Below are 13,673 nucleotides of genomic sequence, written 5' to 3'. Positions count from 1 at the left end.
GGGGGCAAACACTTTTTCACACAGGGCCATGTAGCTTTGGATTTTTTTCTTCCTCATTAATAAAACCCTCCATTTAAAAACTGCATTTTGTGTTTACTTGTGTTATCTTTGACTAATGTTTAAATTTGTTTGATGATCTGAAACATTTAAGTGTGGAAAACATGCAAAAAAGTAAGAAATCAGGAAGGGGGCAAACACTTTTTCACACCACTGTATGCAGTTGTAGATTCTCATGCGCGCAGTGCTACTGGAATGGCAGATCCTAATGGTAAAAGTGTGATTCTGTATTTTAGTTGTATTAAAGAGGTGAATGAGTACATATGCAATTTGGCTGCATCGCTTAGCAGAAGGCAAAGGCCTTTTGAGATTGCTGTAGTGTATGTCATTCATAGAGGCACAACTACAGACGTAAGTCATTTGTCTTCAGGCTTGGTAGTTAGAGAGCGTGAGCAGGGTTGTAGTTCATCTCAGGAGTCAGAGATCAACAGTCAGATAGGTGTGAAACGTAAGATTTCATTCAGTACCCCTACATCAAAGAGGATAAAAAGGAGTGATATGACTGCAGTTAATTCAGATGTAGTGTTTGTTAGTGAGGTACAACAGAAAGAGTTTCAGTTTATCCCTCTTCATAGTGAAGTTGCACAAGCTCTGTGCACACAGTTAAATGTAAAGTCAGAAAAAGGTGATGTAGTATGTACAACCGTTGGTTTGTTAGGGGCTCCATGTAGCAATGAGAAAATAGTTGGTGATGGTAACTGTTTCTTCAGAGCAGTCAGTCAAGCTGTGTCTGGTACACAGAAGCATCATAGAAAAATTAGACTTGCTGTGGTTAAGCATTTGGAAAGTAATGCTGTTGCTTAAGAGAATATTTTGAGAAGCGAGTATTCCTCAATGGCACAATACATTAGCATGTCAAAAATGCGCTATGTTGGTAGTTGGGCGACAGAAATAGAAATTCAAGCAGCAGCAGATTGTTTAGGAGTAAACATATTCACATTTTATGATGATCGTTGGCTTGAATATAAGTGCAAGAATAGGCAGCTGTCAAATCAGGCAGTGTATCTGGAAAATTGCAGTGCTAACCATTATGAGACTGTAGTTTGCGTTAAACAGCCTCAGATGCAGAGTTGTTATGGTTACTGCAAAGTCGACAGGTCTTGTTCTAGAGGGTACAATTTAAGACAGCAAACTAGAGTTGTTTGTTTAGATGGTTTGAGTTCAGTTGTAAGTTGTGTAGATGAGCCTCTTGGAGATGAAAGAGAACGGCAGTGTAGTGCATTGTTTGCTATGGATACAGATTGTGTGGTAATGTTAAGTGACTTGAGTAAAAACACATTAGAATTCAATCCTTTGTGCACTGAAGTTGCATAAACACTTTGTAGTAAGTTTAATGTCGACTTTGAAAAGCAGGATGAACAAGGAACGTCAGTGTCTGGGTCTTTAGGTGCTGTTTGTATGACATAAAATTGAAGAGGATGGTAATAGTTTCTTTAGAGCAGTATCACAAGTGATTAGTGGTTCTCAGAAGAGTCATCGGAAGATAAGACTAGCCGTTGTAAAGTATATGGAGAACCACAGTGAGGACAACATGATGTTAGTGGGAAAAGGATATGCCTCAATTTCAGAGTATATTAATGCTTCACAGATAAAGTATGTTGGCAATTGTGCCACAGAAATTGAAATTCAAGCAACAGCAAATGCTTTTGGAGTGGACATATTTACATATAGTGGTGAAAGTTGGCTCAAATACAGTTGTAGGAGTACAATGTTGTGTAATGAAGGGATATACCTGAAATGTGTGAATAATCATTTTGAGCCAGTGCTTTGTGTGCATCATGTTGATAAGCAGGTTTGCTTTAATTTGTGCAAAGTGGGTAATTTATTGGAGACACGACACATGTCTAGAAGGATTTCAAAAGTGCAGGTTCAAAGTGCTACAAGTAACTGTAGTTCAAATAGTAACTATTGTTTTTCTAAGTATTTGAAGAGGAAACGGTACTCCAAAATGAGAATAGACTATCAGGAAAATGAATTGCGTAGGCAGAGAGTTAAGGAAATGCGTAAAGGGAAATATCAGGAAAATGTGTTACATAGGCATAAAGTCAAGGAAATGCGTAAAGCAAAATATCAGGCAGATGTGTCGCATAGGGAGAATAAAAAGGAAAGGAGTATAAGGAAATATCAGCAAAATGTGTTGTATAGCCAGAAAGTTAAGGAAATGAGTAGAAGGAAATATCAGGAGAATGTGTTGCATAGGCAGAAAGTTAAGGAAATGAGTGCAAGGAAATATCAGGAAAATGTGTTGCATAGACACAAAGTTAAGGAAATTTGTACAAGGAAATATCAGGAAAATGTGTTGCATAGGCAGAAAGTTAAGGAAATTAGTACAAGGAAATATCAGGAAAATGTGTTGCATAGGCAGAAAGTTAAAGGAATTATTACAAGAAAGTATCATGGAAATCCTGAGTATAAGAAGTGTGTTTTATCTGGTAGTAAATTGAGGATGCAACAAATGAAAGAAAAGTCAAAGCAGTTTGATTTTGTTATGGAGCAGTTTTTAGCCAAAGTAGAAAATGGGCCAGATTTTGTGTGTTGCGTCTGCAATAGGTTGTTGTTGTTGTTTAAACATCAGGTGTTGCATTGTAAGAGAGAGGATTATGGTAAGCGTAAAGATATAGCTTTAATTGCAAATAAATGTATTACAGAAAAATATTTACACAAATGTAGTGATGATTGTGAAGGGCCGTGCAAGTGGCTAGATATGGGTAGAGGACAGCTCTGGATTTGTTACACTTGTCACTATAAGATTAATAAAGGTGAAATGCCACCTGAATGTGTACTAAATAATCTGGCAGTACATCCCATTCCAACAGAATTGGCTTGTTTAAATAGCTTAGAACAGCATTTGATTGCTTTGCATATACCTTTTATGAAGATGTTGGCGTTACCCAAAGGTGGGCAAAATGGCGTACATGGACCGGTAATGTGTGTTCCAGCCAATATTGTACAAACTAGTAATTTGCTTCCACGTTCAGACATGGAAGGGTCTCTTTTGCGTGTGAAATTAAAGCGGAAGTTGACATATAAAGGTCATTATGAGTATCAATTTGTTGATACTATGCACATAAGGGATGCACTGCGGTATTTGAAAGAAACAAATGTGCATTATAGAGATGTTGAATTTAATGAAGCCTGGCTGAATGAGTTTTGTAGGGAACAGGGTAATGATGTTGTAGAAAATGTGACTGAGTTAAATGTTCAAAGTAATAAAACATCTACAGATACTGCTGAAGATGAGTTGTTACATGATAGGCAACAGTACTGCATGTTTCAGGACACGTGTCTGATGCCTGTTGATATTGGTCAGGAAGTGTTAGATCAGTATTTTGATGATACATTGAATCTGGCTCCAGCAGAGGGAAATAGTCCTGTGAAGGTGCTGTCAGATATGTCTAATGAAGCTAAATGCTTTCCTGTATTGTTTCCACAAGGGTGTAATACTTGCCATGATTATAGACAGCAAAGGTTAACGTTATCATGTTATTTGAATGTTAGACTTTTAAATGCAGATGGTAGGTTTGCACAGAATGTGGAATACATCTTTTATGCCCAGTACATGTCAGAAGTCCAGCAAGTTGTGTCAAGTGTTTCTATAGCCTTACGAAAAGGAAAACCAGGTTTTAGATGTGAAACATTTGATGTTTTGAAAGATGAGGAGTCTTTAAGGAAATTATTGCAGTTTGATGATGGGTTCCGTTTTCTTCGGCCTGTTAGAGCTACCCCAGCATACTGGCAGGGTGCTCAGCGTGATCTCTTGGCTTGTGTCCGTCAGCTTGGTGTCCCTATGTGGTTCTGTTATTTTTCCTCTGCAGATTTGCGTTGGACGAATCTTCTCTATAGCATTTTGAAGCAGGAAGGTAGAGCACAGACAGCTGAAGACTTAGAATGGGCAGACAGGTGTGAACTGTTGCGCCATAATCCTGTAACTGCAGCAAGAATGTTTGATTTTAGATGGCATTGTTTTTTGAGGGAGGTGCTCATGTCTCCATCGCAACCCATTGGAAAGATAATAGACTATTTTTATCGTGTGGAATTTCAACAGCGCGGTTCACCTCATGTGCATTGTTTGTTTTGGATTGAGAATGCACCACAAATTGATAAAAACACAGATGAAGAGGTAATTCAGTTTATTGATCAATATGTGACATGTAAAATACCATCACAAGATGAGCCGTTAAAGGACATTGTGACATCTGTGCAACAACATTCCAAGAGACATTCAAAAACGTGTAAGAAAAAAAACACAGTTTGCAGGTTTAATTTTCCCAGGCCAGCATCCACTCGCACATTTATATGTTTCATGCTATACGCTAACTTAGCAAAGAGCGTTACTCATGTTTCTCATTACCGCGTACTTTTAAGGCTCATATCGTTAATGAGAAGTTATGTTGCGGTAATGAGACGCTCATAGTTAAGTGCTAATGCTAGCATAATGCTTACCTTTGAGCTTAAAATAGCATTCATAAATGGACAGTTAACTGTTGTTTTAATTAATATTTTTATGAACTTCTTACATTACTATGTAATAACTATGTTATTACTCGATTACTCAATTGTAATTACTTAACTCCGTGAATAGCTAGCATACTCCACGCCCTTTTTACTGATCATGTTGAATGTTTTTTGTGACTGTTGCCAAGACTGACAGACAACCAGCGCAAGAAGACTGCAGCCAAAGCTAGGGTTAGAAAGCACAGGGAGAAATTATACGGGGATCCCGAACGTCTGGAAGAATACAGGAGAAAGGAAAGAGAGAGGTATATGTTAGTTATAGTAAGGGAAGATGTCATAGGGATGAGCAAGTACACTATTATCTGTATCTGTTCAACCGACTAAATCTAATCTAAACAAAATGTATCCATACCTGTACCTGGAATGGGCGGGACTTAACCCAGATGTGGGTGGTGCTTAAACAGGAAGTTATTAATTTAAGTCTGAAATTGATATGATCAGAAATTGCCATATTTGTTGTTTATTAGAAAACTATTTACAGAACCGTCCAGAAACTGAGCTTCAGATCAATGTTTTTGATCACAAGAAAGATTTTTTTTTTTTTTTATAAACTTGAATGAATAAACTTCAGATGATACTGGATACTTGTTTCAGTAGAGTACTTGCTCAACCCCAATGTCATCACACTGATTATATTTCCGCTCTTGTATCACAACCACATTTGTATTTAATCTATTAATATTTAATAAATGCATTATTGCTGTTCATTAGTTACTGTTGAATCTTTTTGTTACTATTGTACAATGCTTGTCATGCAAGTACTGACAGTGAGTCACTGATATTTCATTTTTGTAGGTATCGAAAGCGCAAATCTGAGGGTAAACTAAAATCTGCCAGTGACCTGGATGCAAAAGAATCAAAGAGGCAACAAAAAAAATGGAGACAAAATTCTGCGAAATATTACAGAAAAATGAAGACCTTAAGAGATGTTTTAGATCTCACCCCACCCTCGATCACTGATGACACTGACGTACAGCCTGGACCACCACGCAGGGTCTTACATCGTATCTCAGAAAATGGTCAAAATCACAGAGCTCATGAAGGTCCTTCACCAGTAGTCTCCCCAAGAACATCAACACCAAAAAGAAAGAGGCCTGCTGCATCCAAGCTTAGAGCCAAACTCAAAAAAAAAAACAAATCCTTGGAAATGAAAGACAGAGAAATAGACAGGCTTAGAAAGCAAATAAAGCGAATGAAAAGAAGAAACTAAAACAAGGAATAAGCCTACAACAGTCCGTTCATCCATCAATAGGAGACAACTGATGGGAAGTGCCATAAGAACCTTCTTTCATCGTGATGATGTATCCACGATTGTGAATGGGAAAGCAGGAGAGATCAGGCGAAGTGGGCAGGTGTTCCGGAGAAGGTTTCTCTGTGACACTATAGAGAATCTTCACAAACGTTTTCTGATGGAGAATCCAAGCAGGAAGATTTCTCGTGCTCAGTTTTTCAAGTGCCGCCCTTTCTGGATCTCTAGTCCAACACTATTGGACAGGGAAACGTGTGCATGTAAAATTCATGAGAATTTTGAGGGTAAAATAAAGAAGTTACACCAACTGGGAATTGCAGGTGTATCATCTTGTTTAGATGTGGTTGACTTTGTGGTGTGTGAGAGAGGGAACATGGATTGCATGTGCAGGCGATGCAAAGATTGCAAAAGCAAGTCATTCTCCCCAATGCTGGATCCAAATACAAAAGACAACATAGTCCAGTGGAAGGAGTGGGTGAGCAGGTCCACACCCATCACAAAAAAAGGGGAAAATGGATCAACTGTTGAAATAGAGGTCAAGACAACCAGCCTTGAAAAATGCTCTGCCTCCATTGAGAAGCTTGTGAGTCTTACTGAAGAATCACTTTCTCGCTTCTGTAAACATACATACAACATTAAACATCAATTTGAGCATATCCAGATCTTGAAGTCAAACCTGCAGGACGATGAAGCTGTAGTTCATGTAGACTATAGTGAAAATTACAACTGTAAATGGAACAAGGAGATCCAGGAGGTCCACTTTGGAGGATCACACAGACAGGTGACACTCCACACAGGGGTGCTCTATCTGAGTGGAGGAAGACTAGAATCATTTGCTTCGGTGACAGACTGCCTCAGACATGATGCTGCTGCGACATGGGCACACCTGGACCCAGTTTTAGAGCACCTCCGAAGTCACTACCCTGCTGTCACCAAGGTCCACTTCCTGTCTGATGGGCCTACGTCACAGTACAGGAACAAAACTGCCTTCTACCTGGCTTCAACTGTGCCATTCCTCAAAGGTTTTAGTTACATTACTTGGAACTTCACTGAGGCCTCACATGGAAAAGGAGCACCTGATGGTGTTGGAGGTGCTCTGAAGAACCTTGCCGATCGGATTGTGGCATGTGGGACTGATATACCGGACATGAGAGCACTCATCACAAATCTGAAACAGCATTCTGGTGTGAGAATATTTGAAGTCACAGAGGAGGAGATTCTCAAAAGCTCTGAGTTGGTTCCTCCCTCACTCAAACCTGTGCCTGGCACAATGAGCGTGCACCAGGTAAGTTCTCACTATGCTTCATATCCTACTCTGTTTTCCATACTGAACCTAAAAGATGATCAAAATTTGTTCTTTTGTTTGTTTTTCAATGTTTTTTTCCTCTGTTCACAGCTCATTGCAAAGGAAGCAGGCTGCATCAGGGTTAGAGACGTCTCCTGCTTCTGCAAAAGCTGGTGTGACTGCTTCTCTCCAAGAGAATTAAGATTTTCCTGTTCACATAACAGTGGAGCGGAAAAGGAGGAAGGAGATACAGATGCAAGAGCAATTGAAGTTGGGACATGGGTTCTGGTGAACTACGACGGAGACCTTTTTCCAGGCATTGTTACACAGGTAATCAAATTACAAAGCTCACATATAAAGGTAATGCATGCTGTATATTTAAATTGGAAGATAAATAAATGTAGTTAAATAGAATGACATATGTCTGTGTTAATAAGTGTTCATGCATTGTGTCATTACTGCTGACAAATTCATTTCCAATGACAATATTAAAACAGAAATAATTAAAATCTGTGAAATGCTGTGTTTAACATACAGATTGTTGCTGAGCAGTACGAGGTGGACACAATGTACAGGGCAGGACCGAACAGGTTCTTCATCCCAACAGTCAAGATACCAGGGGACAAAGTGTGGTACTTCCCGGAGGACATTAAGGAAGTCATCCCAGAGCCAATGCCTGCAACTTCTTCTGCTCGTCATTTTTGTGTCTTGCCTCAAATTTGGGCAAAGTACTCAAAAAACATCTGAACTGCATGAAATGGCATTTCCATGAGTTTTGATGAGTTTTATCTTTTTCATGTTCAGTTGTCAAAATGTTAATGTCAGTTATGTCATGTCCTGTTGACCTTTTCCTTTAGATGAAATGAAATTATTCACATTACCGCAACATGTGATCTCATCCTCCGCAATGGACATTTCATTACTGTTACAGATGAAAATAAACTGATATTTTCATATTTCTATTCTTCAGAGAAATTTATTTGTTCATTTATTATATTATGTTCCTTAACTATGCTCCACGTGTTTTCTGGAAATCATTTCTTGTTAACAAAGAAATAATTTGAAAAATTTGGCTCTAAAATACCTTTAGCATATCGGTAATGAGAGTTACTACTTTTTAAATGTGATTAAAAATATATAAAACAATACTATTGATGCACTGTGCTGTTCATTCAATGTGCTCATTAATGTAAATGTGAAAAATTCAGTAAAAATCTTTTTTTAATTAATGGTCTGCTTTCTCCATTCTCCATATCGGTAATGAGAATTATTCTGGATCATGCTGGTATGAAATTGGAATAAAATTGAATTAAATTGTTTTCCTGTATAACTTTTATCAAAAGATAAAAGTTCACATTCTACTTTAATCACTAGAGTTAAAAAATCTGCAAAATTAGGTTAATTATATTTGTATGTTACTGTGATACAGTTCATGAGAATCACCCTAATACATGTTTATCTGAGAAGGTGATTCTGGGGGAAAATGCTCGTGTCATGCTAACTAAAAATGTGGATGTGATAGATGGACTTGTTAATGGAGTATGTGGCACTGTGACACGTTGTTTTTTCAGCAGGTGATAGGTTTCCTAAATTGGTGTATGTTCAATTTGATGATGATCAAATTGGTGCACAGAGGAGGAAACAATGTAGACATGCCTCAAGCCATTTAGTGACCTCTACGCCTTTTGGTCCAGAAGAGGATAGGGTCACTAGTAAAGGTGGATTGCGTTGCCAGTTTCCCCTTAAACTGGCTTGGGCTTGTACAGTACATAAGGTACAGGGAATAACTGTTGATAGAGCTGTGGTGTCTCTTAAGAAAATATTTACTGCAGGACAGGCATATGTAGCTCTAAGTCGTGTTACAAGTTTATCTGGATTAATTATTAAAGATTTTGAGGACAAAGCCATATATTGTAAAGAGAATGTTCAGAATGTTCACATTGGCTGCTTTGCAAGCCCAACAGCATGGAGGTGTTTGCATGTATAGTGCAGACAGTCTGACGTACAATATCCTTAAAGTACCAGATGTCAATTTAGAACGTTTAGTGTATGAGTGCCTGACTTACAGCATAGTCATAGCAGTGATTTACAGACCTCCATCATATCCCATGTCTTTGTTCAAAGAATATTTAGGCAAGCTACTTGATTGGCTAGATCCACTAAGTAACACAGTTGCCATTATGGGAGATTTCAATGATGACATTTGTAAATCATCAACAATCTGCAAATATATTACAGATAAAGGGTATGTTCAAGTTGTTAATTGATCACGTGTATGTGGAAACAACACGTTATGATGTAAAATCAATAGTGTTGCCAACATATTTCAGTGATCACGAGGGGATTGTATGTAGTTTTGCGAGTCGATGTATTAACAGTGACGAAGAAGATTAACTGTAGACTTGTAACAGCTGTAGATGTGATTCCTGTGTTTAGGTTTGGTTGGCATTGGAGGCAGAAATTTCACGTCACCATAATTTAATTTGTTTTTTATTCTGTATATATTGACAGCATACTGTATTCATGTTGTTTCTTTTCCAAGTTCTTGCATGTTCTTTATTGTGAGGTTCATATTTATAAAAGATAAAAAGGTTTCGTTTCCTGCATTACAACAGCATTCATAAGTATGACATGTATTCACAAACATGTATCATTTATTCAAAGCTGCAGTAATGAAAATGATCCACATTTGGTCAACAAAATTTAGCACAATTATGGCCAAATAAAAAAATGCTGCCTCTCATATGCTGTTGCTAATGCAGGTTTTGCTTTCCCTTCCATGTAGTGTAAAAAAGCAAAAGACACTGGTAATGGTACTCCTGGTTTACTGGGATGGGGTTCAATTCCCTGCGGTGTCCTTCTGATTGTTTTGGCTACATGAAAGGTGAAGTTTTATTCAATCAATTACTTGTCTTTAACAAACAAAAGATCTTCCAACAACATCTGATGTGGTTCAGGTCAACCTTTTTGAGTGTAAATCAAAGTATAAACGTAATACTCTCTTGCCACAAGGTGGCACTATGATAAAGTCAAGATTGACATAAATGTGTTCAGACCAGGACTGTCATAAAGCATGAGAAATTAGAGGGGTATTGCACCATGTACACTCAAGTTACAACAACTTCCTGTTAAATGGGCAAACACTAAATGGCTGCCATACCGCAGCAACATTGTTTCACTAAAGTAGAAATTTTCATAATAAAGCACCAACATGTTAAGAATTTTCTGACCATATCTGAGGTGGATATGGTGAAATTGCTGGGACTAGTAAATGAAAATCTAAACAATATTATTTCCTGTTGCCACTAAGTGGCGCTATAACTATAAGTAATTATTGGTATGTAGATGTTCTCAGGCCAGGTCTGTAATGAAGCATGAGAAATGGATCTGGTGAACTTGCTTTAAGTAGCACAAGTACATAAAAGTTGGTTCTTCATTTGGTAACATTCATGTCCTATTACTGCATGTCACTAACTGGGCTTCTTCTCCGGAGCCTTTGTGCTCCATTGTCTCGCAGGTTCCTTTGAATCGCAGCTACGTCTGGATCATGGGTTGTTGGTTACACTGCTGTGGTGCTCCTGCCTGATGCCAACTGCTGCTGCTATTATTATTGTCAGACTTCTATTACTGTTATTATACACATATGATTATTATTTCCCATACACACACTGTCATATATTGATATTTACTTATAACATATATACTACCAAAATACCATTATTATTATTATCATTGTTCTTATTATATTATTACTAAAATCAGTGTTATTGTAACTATTGTCATTAGTGTTTGCCATGCATCTCTTTGTCTCTATCCTCTTTGTCTGTCTCTGTCTCTCCCTGTCTTCAAGTATCATTTTGTCACATGGATTACTGTAAATTTACAATGTTAATCTGTTCTGTGCACACGCTTGTCTGTCTGTTCTGGAAGAGAGATCTCTCCTCAGTTGCTCTTCCTGAGATTTCTACCATTTTTTTCTCCATGAAAGGTTTTTGGGGGAGTTTATTCTTTTTCTGCTGTGAGGGTCCAAGGACAGAGGGATGTATGCTGTGAAGCCGTGAGGGTCCAAGGACAGAGGGATGTATGCTGTGAAGCCCTCTGAGGGAAACTATGATTTGTGATACTGAGCTTGATAAATAAAGTTGAATTTAATTAAAAAATAATTATCTAAACAATGTCATTTCATGTTTCCTGTAGATGGTGCTATAATTATAAGTAATTATTGGCATGTAGATGTGTTCAGGCCAGGACTGTAACGAAGCAGGAGAAATTGGGGCCATTTTGACAATAACTTTGTGTTTTATGGCCAGACATGAAAAATGGTGGGCTCACCACATCAATGGCATTTGATGTCAAAACACACAGCTCTTACAATAACATATCAGAATCATCTGAATTTTGAGGTCAGCTTTTGATGTAAAATAGGTAAATTAAGAGATAGACCTATTTCACATTAACACTTGCTTGTCCACAATTTGGTGCTGGAGAATGACTAAAGTTATGTCATGAGACTGTTTGTAAATTGTGATATGATTCAAGTAACAATTTTTAAATCACACAGAAGGTACTGATGTTAACTTGATGGCAAACATTGTACTTCAGCAAATTGCTGGCAATAAAAATCAATGTATTTTAATAAGACTTGTGATTCCGACAAATTATTATTTGATTATTCATGGTAACATTGAGGTGTAAAACTTCCTGAAACCTTGCTTCACTGAATGTCACTTTCTAAATGATGCAGCATTTATTTTATGATCATCTTTTGCACATTCCAGGTATATCAAACATGCAGATCACACAATGCAGTGCTTCACGTCTATAAACAGAGCAACACTGCCCTTCAGAGATCAGCCAGAAGATTCTTTTTGTTGCTATGCGTGCTAAAAATGGAGCTGTGATCTTTTACTGCAAGAAGGTGGCACTTTATGAATAATTATAAATTGACATGTAGGTCTCTTAAGGCTTGACCAGTCATGCAGCATGTGAAGTTGTAAGCAGATTGTACACTATGAAGTTAAGTTACAACAACTTTCTGTGTTATTTTGAGAGACCGAAATTCACCCTGCCACGGCCACGAAATCAAGAGCTTCAAACTACATCATAGAATGAAGAAAGTAACTTCTGTTGCCAGTAGGTGGCACTATGACGGTGATTCAAAATTCCTCTTAATGTTTTCAGGGTGGGACTGTCATCTTATGTGAGAAGTTTTGGAAAGATATGCCCACGTGGCGTTACAGCAAAGTTGGACATCGCATGCAGGAGTGACTTGGCATATCCTTGATACAGTACTGGAATGACATATTTCACATTTTGTATCACTTCCTCTTTCCAACAGAGGGAGTTGGAGAGTGCAGTAATTATACATCATGTTTTTATACATCAAATATACACCACAGCATTTAACTTTCAGATAAATCAAAAGATAAGTGTTTGAGACCTACTTCCTGTCACCACTAGGTGGCACTAGGAGTATCAGGGAATATGGTCATATAAATGTATTCAGGGCAGGACTAATAAATCATCTGAAGTTTGATGGAGTTTGGAACATTTACGCCAAAAATATAGCAATTTCCTGTTTCATGGTGAGACATCAAAATTAGACCCTCTGCAGCACACGTAGACAATAATTATATGTCATGTTTGTGTACATCAAATACAGACCACAGCACTGAAATTTCAGGTTAATCCAAAGATAAGTGTCTGGTAAGAAGTACTTCCTTTCACCACTAGGTGGCGCTATGACTATAACGTAATATTGTCATATAAATGTGTTAAGGGTGGGACAAATATGAATCATGTCAAGTTTGGTGGACAACGGACCATTTACTCCAAATTTATAGCAATTTCCTGTTTCATTGCGAGACATCAAAATTAAACCCTCTGCAGCACACGTAGACACTAATGATATGTCATGTTTGTGTACATCAAATACACACCACAGCACTGAAATTTCAGGTGAATCCAAAGATAAGTGTCTGGTAAGAAGTACTTCCTTTCACCACAAGGTGGCGCTATGACTATAACGTAATATTGTCATATAAATGTGTTAAGGGTGGGACAAATATGAATCATGTCAAGTTTGGTGGACAACGGACCATTTACTCCAAATTTATAGCAATTTCCTGTTTCATGGCGAGACATCAAAATTAAACCCTCTGCAGCACACGTAGACACTAATGATATGTCATGTTTTTGAACATCAAATATAGACCACAGCAATGAAATTTCAGGTTAATCCAAAGATAAGTGTCTGGTAAGAAGTAGTTCCTTTCACCACTAGGTGGCGCTATGACTATCACAGAATATTGTCATATAAATGTGTTCAGGGTGGGACAAATATGAATCATGTCAAGTTTGGTGGACAACGGACCATTTACTCCAAATTTATAGCAATTTCCTGTTTCATAGCGAGACATCAAAAGTAAACCCTCTGCAGCACGCATAGACACTAATGATATGTCATGTTTGTGTACATCAAATACACACCACAGCACTGAAATTTCAGGTGAATCCAAAGATAAGTGTCTGGTAAGAAGTACTTCCTTTCACCACTAGGTGGCGCTA

General features: G+C 37.8%; 1 protein-coding gene across 1 annotated transcript in view; it reads left to right on the top strand.

Moving 5' to 3' along the window:
• LOC126398146 (uncharacterized) overlaps nucleotides 1-8,494 on the top strand; it is a 19,351-nt gene extending 10,857 nt beyond the window's left edge. Inside the window, exons 13-15 of the mRNA XM_050057368.1 lie at nucleotides 5,368-7,106; nucleotides 7,218-7,436; nucleotides 7,644-8,494. Coding sequence (XP_049913325.1) covers nucleotides 5,368-5,399 — 32 coding nt within the window. The 3' untranslated portion in view covers nucleotides 5,400-7,106; nucleotides 7,218-7,436; nucleotides 7,644-8,494. The remainder of the gene's footprint in view (nucleotides 1-5,367; nucleotides 7,107-7,217; nucleotides 7,437-7,643) is intronic.
• The last annotated feature ends 5,179 nt before the right edge of the window (nucleotides 8,495-13,673 follow it).

The sequence above is a fragment of the Epinephelus moara genome, chromosome 11 (genome assembly GCF_006386435.1).
Source record: "Epinephelus moara isolate mb chromosome 11, YSFRI_EMoa_1.0, whole genome shotgun sequence".
In the NCBI taxonomy this organism is placed as follows: Eukaryota; Metazoa; Chordata; class Actinopteri; order Perciformes; family Serranidae; genus Epinephelus; species Epinephelus moara.
This window is presented reverse-complemented; position numbering and strand designations above follow the sequence as displayed.